This window comes from Nothobranchius furzeri, chromosome 3, assembly GCF_043380555.1.
Source record: "Nothobranchius furzeri strain GRZ-AD chromosome 3, NfurGRZ-RIMD1, whole genome shotgun sequence".
NCBI lineage: Eukaryota > Metazoa > Chordata > Actinopteri > Cyprinodontiformes > Nothobranchiidae > Nothobranchius > Nothobranchius furzeri.
In genome coordinates this window covers 80,772,245-80,785,466 of record NC_091743.1, presented here as the reverse complement: position 1 = coordinate 80,785,466, position 13,222 = coordinate 80,772,245, and the positions used below count along the sequence as shown (strand labels likewise).

Sequence of the window (13,222 nt, the reverse complement as noted above, 5' to 3'; positions counted from 1 at the left end):
GTGGACTTTTACAACATTTCTTCAAATTGTGCATCAGGCTCCAGCTTAAAGATTCTAAAAGTCTGGAACCCAGACTGTGAGAATGTAGAGCAGCCAGAAGGTCTTGAAGGTGACAGAAGTAGAGGAAAACTACAGCACAGGGACATTTTTCCTTGGGAGCCAAAATTCTTCTCAGGCATTTATTTCATTGCTTTCCTTTTACAGATCAAAAAATAAAAAAACCTCGCCAAGCCTCCACCTGGCTTCCTTTAAACACCCCAGAAAATCACACCTGCAAACAATCAGCCCTAATCATCAGTGCTCCAACATTAAATCCAAAAGAAAATAAACATCCACATAAATGTACCTAAGTGTTAACATATACAAAAGACAAAACTGTTTCTACAATACAAGAAACATTTTCACACTAAGACCAAAGAAACAAATCCCACTTCCTTTGGTTTGTACAAATGAAGCAGCCAATCATAGGATGATCCAGGGAGGTAGTACTGGGTGGGCCCTCCCCTCCCCCTCCCCCTCCCTCTCCCCCTCCCCCTCCCCTCACAACCTACTCTGGATACAAAGCAAACATGAAATCCCAAATGGTAAGCACATCCACACCAGTGCAATATTCACATTTCAGTCTGGTTAAAATACCCCCCATCACAGTGCCAGCAGGCTACAGAAATAAATTACAGGGGCGAATGGGAAATCATCCATACCACTTCGTCACACAGACAGACAAACAAGGACACCACTGGTCCCTGAACAGGAAGTGATCATACTTATTAGGCGTGTGTCGCTGAACCAAAGGTACCACTTATAACACACAGAATGAAACGGTAGCAGGAAACACTTTTGTATCCAGCTTTATTCACTGAGCAAGATGAACACTGTGTGTTCAGGATTATTGTTAGGGATGCACATGACCAAAAATTTAGGCTACACCATTGCCCCCCAAAAGTGAGTGTTGGAGTTCTTGGTAGACGGACTTATACTGATGTTTCCATTGGCAATGAAATCTGAAACAAAATTGTGTTTGAAAGCAAATATCAAGAGGATTGAAATGTAATAATTACATTTTCTACCGTTTTTTAAACATAGTGATGCTGGAACATACACATTATTTTAAAATATATTTTTTGAAAAATTATGCTTATTTAGATTTTTTTAACAGATGTGCTCCTCAAAAATGCACGCTTTTTTCTTTTTTTAACATGCAAACATAAAACTTTTAGAAACAGTAGGCTAAAAACCACTCGTGTGGACTTTATTTCCCATCCACCCTTGCGCAGGGCCAACTAAAACGTATTCCTGAACTGTCTATAACTAGCCCTAAACCAAATCCGTTTCGTTTTATTTAGTTTTGATGGAGCATTCACTTAAAAAAAGTTGTTTAAGCGATTTAGTGTTAGTTTAGATAAATAACCACTACTGTGTACGTTTTTTTTATGTAGACCATTTCCGTGTTAGTTTTTTGTTGTCCCGAAAGCCGGAAGTGCCGGAACCATTTATGTGAAACATGTCGAGCAACGGCTATGAACCCGTGAGCCATGTCATCTTTGACATGGATGGATTATTACTGGGTGAATAAACATATTTATTTTTATTTTTATTTGTTTTAAGCGAGTTTCATCTACTAAACTCCTCGGGTTAAATATGTAGCTCATATCATTCAGCTTCTAAACGTGGAACAGTTCTCATGCTGAAACTAGGAAGAGATGAATATTAACTGTCATACAGTTGAAGAAGACAATATGAAACGTTTGTAGCATTTTCTTTGTACAGTATTATATATGGATACATTCGGCTTATATTTCACTAATAAATCAGTGTCTCAACAGGAAAAATGACCGTTTATAGAGGAAAGTTCAGGTGTGAATGCTTGATCCTATCATCACATTTCACATTTATTTCAGAGTTTAAAAGATTTATTTCAGGACAAACTGTTGCCGAATTTATTTACATGAAATACTATTTGTCTCACAGTAGTACCTGACTGATGTATAAACAGCAAAATGACATATCTGGGGGGAAAAATGGTTTTAACTGAATGGTGTTTGGTTTTAAAGCCTCTAGTTAAGTTTCAGGGCTTTCATTTAATGCATCTTTATTGAAATAGTTAATTACTAAACGTTTTGTATTCTTTAGTTTATTTTTGTCCCAGGATCACTACCTGCCATCAACAGGTGTTTGTGTTTTCCTTTCAGATACAGAGAGACTTTACACCGTCTCCTTCCAGGAAATATGTGACCGCTTTGGAAAGCAGTACACCTGGACTGTGAAGTCTTTAGTGATGGGTAAAAAAGCTCTGGATGCTGCCCAGATCATCCGGGATGCTCTGGATCTTCCGATGACTGCTGAAGAGCTGCTTTCTGAAAGCAGGAAAATACAAGAACAAATCTTCCCTTCAGCCAGACTGATGCCAGGTAAACCCGATTCAGCCCAGACCTTTTGAAAACAAGTTATCAGACGTTAACCATGGAGGAAGAAGGTGTGCAGATTTCTTGCTTACTTGGAGTTGCTCCACATTCCAGGGAATGCTAGGACCAGGAACAGGAATGTTCCATGTTTAGAGTTTCTTTCACAGATGGAGCTACCAAGACCTGCTTTGCTTTTTACAGATGATGTGGCTTCAAGCCAAGACCTTTTATGTGTTTAGAAAAGAGTAGAGTAGAATAGAATATACTTTATTGATCCCGTAGTGGGGACATTCACTTGTTACAGCAGCACATACACTTAAATAGTTTTTCGAAGGAAAAACAAAAGTAAACAAAGGGACATGTACACATAAGCAGTAAGCTATTATTGTAACCTTCGACCGCTAAGAACCACGAATAAAAATGAAACCTGGGTTCCAGAACAATGCAGCATACTGTAAAGCCCCATTCCCACCTGTACCGGGTCGGCCCGGGCCGGGTAGCGTAGGTTGTTTACATATCTGGGTGGCCTGGAATTTTCCCGGGCCAACCAAGGCTCATTCTCGGCCCTCTTCCCGAGGGGTACTGCTTCAGGCCGACCAGGGCCAACACGCCCACTGCTGACAGCAAATTCACACCTTCCATTAGAGCAAGCCTCTGATTGGTGGGTAGAATCAGCCCATTCACACCTTCCATTAGAGCAAGCCTCTGATTGGTGGGTAGAATCAGCCCACATGGGCTCAAGGCAAGGATGTGTGGAATCAACCGGGCCAGGCTGGGGCCGACTGGGGCTACCCGGCCCGGGCCGACCCGGTACAGGTGGGAATGGGGCTTAAGGGACACTGGCATATTAATGCACATCTGGTATTGCGCAAGTATTGAACACATACTGATACACATGCGTTGATGTTATTGTGTATCAGGATAATGTCAATATCAGTTAAACTGAGGAGTTATACACTCTTAAGCCTAAAGCCTAATTTATACTTCTCCGCCTGTGTCGGGACGGATGCACGCAGCGCCATTATCTGTCCTTACGAGCCTGCCGGAGAGCCCTCGCAAGGACGGACCGAGTCAATCTCTCCTTTCTAAACATCTGTCCATCGAGATGGAGAACGCAAGCTTGTGATTGGTCAGGACGACGCTGCCGTTGTGCTCTCAAAAACATAAAGATGGCTGAGGATAACTAGCGGCAGACACGGAGAAGCTTGAAGACAACCTCGTGGAAAAACTCTTAACATATGAACTTTTTATTTACCCATGACTGGAAAAGTCGCTCAGCATGTGATTTATTCGTGGATGGAAATGACAGGAAACGTGGGTTTAGAGGTGGTGAACGCATGAAAAGGTGGAGGACAATGAGGGACAAATTTGTCTGTGTTAAAATGTCTCTCTTTAATATAAACACACTATCTTGGACCAGATACATGACAGGATACCACAGTACAGCGCTACGCCCTCCATTGTCCTGGCGGGGTTTTGCTTTGCTACACTCTCCAGGAGACGGAAACGTATGAGGACAAATTGTCTCCATCCATACGTGTGTGTATCTCCCTGGTGGAGCTGATGGAGAAGTATAAATTAGGCTTTAGGCCTAAGAGTCATCTCCTCCAAATCTGGGGCCATCGTTCTGGACCAGAAGAAAGTTTGAAGGCCTTCCTCGTGTTGGGAATAAATCCCTTGCTTCAGGGAGAAATGATATAACTTGGTGTCTAATGCCTCATTTACATGAGGATGGAATGGATGCCATCCAGCTTTTGTACTGGTTCATTTGCACCGACTGCGTGTGTGTTCACATTAGAAATCTAATTTACATGTAATACTTTTAAAGCAGTAAGGTTCATGACTAGGAAGGCATTAACTGTTCTGGAGTCAGACTTATAAATATGTAATCCCAAAAGAAAAGCTTGTTTGGACACATTGACTTTATATTAAACTATTATTAGTAATTTACTTGTCACAATGACAAGGGAAGCAGTGCCTCCTCTGACCACATGCCACTGTTTTATGCTATTGTGGGACTTGATTAAGAAATACTATAATTAATCAGAGACTTTGTAAATAAATAACCTTGATTAATCACATTTTAAACTTTTAAGAAAATTGGCCCCAAAACAATTACTTTTTAAATTCAAAATAATTTCAGTGATTCACAAATTCAGATAATAGACATGGACATGATTGTAAACTCAGGCTTTTTTAATTTCTCACACACACACACACACACAAACATATTCTATAAGTTATAAATACACACACACACACACACACACACACACACACACACACACACACACACACACACACACACACACACACACACACACACACACGCAATCCATCCCTCTAAAATAACATTTCACTTGTTTCATCAGTCTTATTTAATCGACAGTTAACAGATATATAAAGGCATCAATAAAGTAACTGACAGGGCCCTTCATCTCCCTTCGTCTTTTGATCTGTGCTTAAAAGTTCTCCTGATGGAGTTGCTTGATGTTGGAAGACTTCAAAGGCTCGGTTGGTATTTGACTTTTATTTTTAATGTTGTTATTGAATGATACATGAAGGTTTGTCCAAAACAATGAAGCCTTGACTGGTGAAGATGCTGCTGCATGCTCAGAATTTTTCGTTGCAGCTGTTTGGAGTTCAAACATTTCATACTAGTCTCAGTCATATTGTGTGGCATGACACCTCGTCCTGCATGTTAGAATCTTAGTCCACTGATCTCAGGCTCAGGGGGAGAGAGCTCCAGAGTCTGGGGGCCACAGCAGTAAATGATCTGTCACCTTTGGTCTTTAGCCTGGTGCTGCACAACCAGTAGGCTTTGATCACTGGACCTCAGGGACCTGCTGGGGGTGTAGGGACTGAGAAGATCACCAATGTAAGATGGTGCTTGTCCATGTAAGGCCCTATAGACCAGAACCAGGATCTTGAAATGAACCCTGAAGTTGACTGGCAGCCAGTGAAGCTGGAGGAGAAGCGGGGTGATGTGGGTGTGTTTGGAGGACTTGGTCAGAAGCCGAGCACAGGCATTCTGAACCACCTGTAGACGGTTCAGGGAGGTTCTGCTCAGACACGTGAAAAGAGAGTTACATTAGTCTAAGCGTGAGGAGATGAAGGTGTGGAGAACTGTCTCAAGTTCAGAGCGGGACAGAATGGGACCCAGCTTAGCAATGTTCCTGAGATGGAAGAAGGAAGAGCCAACAAGAGAAATGACATGAGAATCCAGGGTGAGAGCTGGGTCAAAGGTCACACCAAGATTCCTGACAGAAGGTTTGGTGTGAGAAGCAAGCTGACCAAGAGAGTCTCTGACTTTGGGAACCAGCTTGTCTGGGGCACAGATGAGGATCTCAGTCTTATCTTCATTCAGCTGCAGAAAGCTGCCATCCAGGTTTTAATAGATCCTCGGTGGCAAGAGTCCGGTAGCCTGGCCTGCCAGACTCCTCCTCTGTTTAATTCTGCACAGAGAAAGGGTCTGGGAACTCTCCAATTCAAATAACCCCACCCCGTGAGAATTCTAACCAAGCTAATCAGCGTTGAGCAGCATACATACACACCACAATGCCGAGTTTGTCATAAACATGGCGACTGACACCGAGTTCGCTGCTGCTCTTTTGTTTGTTCTAAATTACTTGGACATGCCTTTAAAACAACAAGTAGAAGCGCTAAAAGCCTTTCTTCTAAAGAAAAATGCTTGCGCTGTCGCCAGACGCCATTTTTGACTACAGCTGAAAAACTACAGCATTGCGGACATCACACATAGGTGACGCTTAGTTTCTCATAAACAACGAAGACGGCGGCGGAGTTCGCTGCGGCTCTTTCCTTTGTTCGAAATGACTTGAATGTCTATAAAACCACAACAATTAGAAGCGCTAAAAGCCTTTCTTCTAAAAAAAGATGTTTGTGCCAATGTCAGGCGCCATTTTTGACTACAGCTAAAAACTACACCGTCACACGGTACAGTCAGCATTTCCGCCTTTTTTCTGATTGGTTATTTTTGAGCTGCCTAGTCTCGCCGCTCATGTGCCTCTCTGCCTGTGAGTAACCAGACTGACTGAAGCTCAGTATGGCGAGTAGGTCGTTTTTGGGTGGATAGGTTGCGTTATCGAGTCAGTGTGTGTGTTCACTAGTGTTGCATTGCATTCATTTTTCTTTTTCATTTCTATATGGTAACCTATTGTGTTTGTGGAGGCTGTGCAAACTCCAGCATGTCAGGACACGGAGTCCACAGGTTTCCAAATAAGAGAATGAACGTTTCTGGTGTGTTTTGTGCAGCTGAGAACATGGTTGTTTGCGGTGCTGCACCTCAGACTGGAGGATTACAAGATGTGATGGGAGTTCACCATGCCTCCTGTCCTCCAGAGCCTCATGGCGGAGATACTTGCAGGTTCCTCGAGCCCAAATCAGTGTCGAAACCAGACCAGGGGGGTTTGTGCTGAGCTCCAGAAGAGGATGGGGAGCTGTTAAAAATTCCTAGCGGGCCAGGGAAGCTGGTTTCTGTGTCAGACCCAGGTCCGAACCGCCTGCCCTGAATAAGTTGACTGGCGTCTCTCCCTCTCTCTAAAGCGCTAAGCTACTTTACGTGAAGGGATATTAGCGAATATGAAACAGTTTACAATGGCTCATTATAGTTTATTATTGTCAAGAATCACTATTATATTAATTAACCAATACTATATTTAGTTGTCTGGTACATGACAGTAATCTGCACAATATTGTGATGTTAGCACACACGTTTAAGCTAACTAGCTAGCGTTGTTCACTCACCGAGACACCTGCTCGCTCCACAGAACCTCCTGACACCACAGCTTAATCTCGCTCCTTTGGCCATCTTTTCTCCCTCTGGCTTTTCTCTGCTCTCTGGGGCAAGCAGCATGCTCATAACTATATAGTGGTTTTCCACCATAAGTATAATTATAAACATTTAAAATTTCCTCTGTGCTAGAGTCGCCATTAAAATCCATATTTTCCTCTTGATCAAGCTAACAGACTTCCTTTGCCTGCGTCACATCTGGTTTGGCAGAAAAACTGTTTTCTCACACAAATGACTCCTAAAGCCTAAATAATTAATATATGTGTTAACTTTTATTTAGAACAAGTTCCTTTTATGTTTCTCTAAAAATCTGCTCAAATGAGTCTCTAAGCTGCAATTAGCTCTTTAAGTGAGATTCCAGATTTTTACTGTTAGATTCCGCTTTTCTGTCCATTTCTTTTTGCATTCTTAAGGCAGTAATCAGGTTTTATTACAGATGAACCCTTCACTACAGTGACCGCAGCCGCTCAGACCCGAGGCGTGTTGATAGTGATGAACGAATAATACTGGGTCCTACTGTGTTCTAGAATGTTCTAGAACAGCACCAGGCTGGGTTCTCAAACATGACTCTGCCATATTGATAGATTAATGGAAACAAAACATTTAAAAGGCACTTTAGACTTTCATCAGGCATGCCAGCACTTATCAGGATGAGCTTCTTTTACATCCACACACACTCTGCAGATCAGACACATTTGGTCTTTCTGAGCTTTTCAGAGCGCAGTAATTTTCATGCAATCAAGACTAAAAGCAGCAGTTTCTGTCTCTACCAGAGCTTATTTATTCTGTCAAAGTGATGAGAGAGCCGCTCTTTATTAGACACACACAGCCTAACCTGAAATCGTATACTATTGATAACATGATCAGGTCCTTCGGAAAACCCAGAACCTGATGTGGTTCTAGCCACAGTAAGTCAGGTGTTGGGAGTCCTGCTTACACCGTTTCATTTTTAAACTTCAGATATATTTTATTAAAGCTGTCTGAGGGCTTTCACTTTCTTCTGTTAATAACTAGATTTTATTAAACTGCCAAGGTTATCCAATAGCTGTTTTCACAAAATGCTCAGAATGCCTTAGAGATGAGTCCCCTTTACCCTGCTTCTACCAATGTTACATCTCTTCCACCACCTCACTTGATGAATCTGTTGTGTCACAGCAGCCGTTTGACATCATTATTGTTGCCGTGTCGGTCTTTACATAAACTATAATGAGACAAAGTGTCTCAGGGGACTTTAAGCTTCATTGCACCTTAAATACAGTTGAAACCACACTTATAAGCACCGTATAAAAAGACATTAAACCACTTGTACTCACTGTCTGACATTAAATCAGGCTAAACGCTTCCTGTTTTCTTGTTAATAATTGAATGAATAGTGACAGTCTTTTAAAAAAAAGTCTATAGCTTTCTTAAAAGTCCCAATTTTGCCAATAGACAATTTGGTAAAGCCCAGATGGTGGCGTCTTGGTTTTGGTAGCTTTTGATTGGTTTGCTTAGTAAATTGTAGGCATGTCTCCAACACATTGCTTCTTTTTGTGACATTGTGTGAAAATCCCCCAAACTCTGCCAAAATATCTGGAAAAGAACCATCAACCTTCACAGCCCTGGTTAATCTCTGGGGATGATTTTCAGATGGCTGAAGCTTCCACAATCATCTGTTCAAACCAAGCCCCCACAATGCGGCTCAAAAATTGAGCCCAACCCGGAAGTACCAAAAAGTTGCAGTTCCACCCTCATCCGCTGGGGGCTGGTGTCTGAAGCGAGCAAATCCTCATTGACTCCCATGTTAAAAATATCAATTTCACAGCAGAAATAAACATGTTTACAGCCTGGTACCAAAACATGTTTTTGGTTTAAATTATCTAGTTTACACTCATGACAACTCTGAGGGGGGTGAATTTTTTCTCACTCTTCTGTTTAAGTGTATTAAAAGACTAAAATTCTGTATAATTAATGAGCATCAGACCCACGTGACCACAGAGCTAGCTTCATGGAAAGGCCTCAGTAGAGCCTCGGTCTGGCTTGGAAACTGTTCCGGGATTTTGAGTCTCTGTGTTTGTGTATTCTTTTTTGGATATTATTTGTGCAATTGTTGGACAAAATGACTTGCTGTGGCATTAATTGCGCTGATAGAGCGTCCAAGGAGTCTCCACTTCATTTTTTTCGGTAAGTAAAATTATATTTATGTATTTTAGGTCACCGCCGAGCTGAGCTTAGATTTTAACATGTACTGTTTAACCATGAAATTTAAATGTAATAGGGTAAAACCCAGTGCATTTAACATAATGCTGCATTTTAGAAAATGGGTTGAAATATAACATTTTGGTGGAGCTGGGTTCCGACTATCGGCTTGTGGAGCTCTCGGGAGACCTCTGTTTTCCACCCATTCTCCTCTCCCCGCAGCTCGGTGCATCTCTGTCTGTTCGCGGCTTCTGACTGCTGCGCGGGCAGCCGGCTGGTTCTCCCCGCAGCTCGGCGCATCTCAAATTCAAAGATACTTTATTAATCCCAGAGGGAAATTAGAGCTTCAGTACACACAATTCAGAGATCAGACATACATGGGCAAGACACATGACAAGAATTGGTGACTGTGGTCATTCGCAACCCTTAGTCACGCTTCCTTAATAGAGATAAGAGGGTAACATGACGAATTGATTGGGGAGGAGGGAAAAAAGGCACTTCATAGCTACTCTCCCACCAGGAGGGCAGCTTTGCTCTGCAAAAAAAAAAACAAAAAAAAAACACCTCAGACAGATAAGCAACAGACTTCACATGACACAACATAAATACTCCATTAGGAAGGCAGGGGGGTGGGGGCTGGGATCCTGTTTCCCCAGCGAGAGCAGCCATGTACGGCGCTCAGCCACTGTAGCCACAGGTGGGAGGGAGATCTCAGGAGAAGCGCAGAGTACATTGACTCCTGCGGGTTGATGACCTCGCCAGGCTGAAGACCACCAATCCAAAGGGGGGGGTTCACAGCATCTGTCTGCATTCCTTCGTGGGGGGTTGTTGGTAGCATCTTGAGGCTGCTCTGGCGTCAGATTCGGATAACAAGACTTTGTTTGGGTCAGGCTGAGATAATTTTCCTCTCTGCCTTCAGTCTTTACTGATCATTCCAGTCCTTCAGTGAAGCCAATTTAGGTTTTTAAAACTTGTCTATACTGTCCGGTGACTCTCTCAGAGATGACATCCATTTTGCGCATTAATACCGGTGTTGCAGCTAGAACATTGTCCAGCTTACGATTCACCTCGACTAACGTCCCAGTCTGTGAGGTCTCCACATGGACGGTGCTTTCCTTGGGTGCGGGTCGCCCTCCAATCGCTCCCGTCTTCCCAAATTTCCAGAAAACCAGATATCCTCCCACTCCAATCAGAAGACATCCAGTGATCATCAGGCCAAATATCCACACGTCTTCGACGTTCTCATTGGACAGCTGGGAGAGGCATACGATCTTCCACTCCCTCCAGGAATCCAGCATATACCCCGCCGGGTGTGTCCACCGCGGGCATGTGGGAGCCCCCTGCTCCTTTCCCATTATTGAAAAAATCTTATCAATTGCGTTGAATGACCAATTCCTCAAATCCATAGTTAAAAATAGGGTTTTTCAGAAGAAATGCAGAGAAGCGCTCTGTGGGCAGACAGTACAAAGAGCCTTGGGAAAAAAAGATAAGGGAGCAAAAACAGAAGTGTCTGTACTCTGCGAGTGCCAGAGTGCAAGTGGTCTCTGTCTGATCGCTTCTGTCTGCTGTGCGGGTTGCCGGCTTGTGAAGCTCTGGATGGAAACCGATGTTTTCCACCCGTTCTCCCCTCCCCGCAGCTCGGCACATCTCTGTCTGATTGCGGCTTCTGTCTGCTGCGTGGGCTGCCGGCTTGTGGAGCTCTGGGATGGAAACCTTTTCACCCGGTTCTCCCCAGCGGCAGCTCTGCGCATCTCAGTTCGCAGCGGCGCTTGTCTGCTGTGCGGCTGCCGGCTTGTGGAGGTCTTGGAGACCTCTGTGTTCCACCCGGTTTTACCCGCGGTCAGCCCGGCATATCTCTGACTCAGAAGCTCTGGTGCTGTGCACAGTTAACTCCGGTTATAGCTAGGTTGCTACCTCCGTTAGCTTAGCTCCCATTAGCTTTGGGTTAGCTTCAGGTTAGCTTGTAGCTAGTTCGACTGGGTGTCGTCAGTTGATCCCAGCCTTACAGCCCCACCCTCAGCTCCACCTCTCTTCCCTTTTGTGGAATTGTCTGGGCTTGACGGAACCTGTGATACGGTCAAAATGGCGGTGGTGGCCACCTCCCATTTGGGCTCAAAAACGTGTTAATGGAGCCTATGGAAATGAAATGTCCAGTATAAATGTCGATGGTTCAAACACATATACTTACGCCATGGGAATGTCCTGCCACCTTATTGCCATGGGGGGCGCCAGGCGGTAGCTAGGGGTTGCTAAAGCAACCCCAAGATTGGGCCCAGCAACGGCTTAGCAACCCCAACTCTTGAACGCACCACCACACACCCCACATGCACTCCGTTTATGTTTATGTTTATGTATTGTAATGATTTAAATTACATGTTATTTAATAAGCCATAAGGCGTAGGATTCCATAGGAAATTTGAAATCCACCTTACGTATCTGTGAGGTTATTTAAACCAGAAGATTGGATCTTTTTAATGCAGGTATTAGATAACAGCTTCATATTCACTCAGAGACAACAGAAGAGAGAGTGAGTCGAGTTCAAAAGTTAAGAATTTTATTACTAACAAATTAAACTAGACTGACTTCAAGCACTACATGTATGGTGTAACTAAGGTGGATAAGACGGTGAATGGATGACGTGTGATGTTTTTCAGAACCAGCAAATCCAAAGAAGCGTTTAGTTCTGATGGGAACTGAAGGTGATGTCTTTGCGTTAAGCTTTGATTAGGAGGTTCATAAACACATTCGACGCCATTTGCCGGTCTACCTACCCTTGGTGGAAGCCCCTGTTAGATCAGGAATGTCGAGGTCCAGCTTGACCTTTCTTGGAATCGAGCCGGTAGGAAAAGCAGCGGTTGCCAACCAGACCAGTCTGTGAGATACTTCCGGGTCATGACAATTTGTTGGCATCTGGTGAGACCCGAGTCTGGGTCTTGATGGTTCAGCTTTTATTTGGATAGGAACCGTTGCAGCATTTGGAACAAAAACGCATTTTCCAGCTTGTCGTTGTTCTTTTGGTTAAAGAGGAGAGTTGCGGATTGGCCACTCCGAAGCTTTCTCTAGAATGCTTTGAACTGGCGTTAAAGATGACATGGGCATAGTTTTGTAACGGAATCAAAGTGATGTAACTAACCAAAGTTGTATTTTAATACACTGTTAGTAGTTCACTTTTATAAACAGAAGAATAGGCTGTTTTTATCATCAGGGAGTTTAATTAAACACTCTGTATTGACTTTGAGACAATAAAAGAGAGAGAGATGGGATCGTTTGAGAATCTTTAATTTCTGAATTATAAATTCTAAACAATCTACCAGGACTACTCTGTGATGGATGAGAATGGATTCGGATGTTGTGTTGGTGCGTGTGTGTGTGTGTGTGGGTCTGGTTCAGATTCTCTAGGATGACGTAATCGAATCTGGTCGTCTTTGTTATGACTAGATATCACGAGGCTTATAAAGTGATGACATGAGCCGCTATTTTGCCGTGTACGTACCCAGTGGGGTCTCCCAAGTAGATCAGGAATTGCCAGGTCTGGAAACCTCGGATGTACGATGGAGCTGTCGGTGCAGCGGTCACAACGTTTCAAAACCTGTCTGGAGGGTCGGCCCGGTACGATTCAGCAGCGTCAGCAGTTGCTCTTATTTTGAAAGGACGTCGTCTGGTTGTTAAACGACGAAAATCTCCCGTTTCACAGTTCTTAGTTTAAAGAAAACGCATCCGGCCAGGCTGCGCTTGTCTTTAGGATGATGGTGAATAGAACTGAAGTCAAAATGGAACTGACTTAAAATGGCGTTGCCTTGTTTTATATCTCTGAATTGTTGATAAGTTTCAG

At 43.4% G+C, this 13,222-nt stretch overlaps 1 protein-coding gene across 1 annotated transcript in view; it reads left to right on the top strand.

The window, feature by feature from the left end:
- The first annotated feature begins 1,432 nt into the window (after positions 1–1,432).
- Positions 1,433–13,222, top strand: part of pudp (pseudouridine 5'-phosphatase) — a 36,646-nt gene continuing 24,856 nt past the window's right edge. The window contains exons 1-2 of the mRNA XM_015957815.3: positions 1,433–1,565; positions 2,190–2,408. Coding sequence (XP_015813301.3) covers positions 1,502–1,565; positions 2,190–2,408 — 283 coding nt within the window. The 5' untranslated portion in view covers positions 1,433–1,501. The remainder of the gene's footprint in view (positions 1,566–2,189; positions 2,409–13,222) is intronic.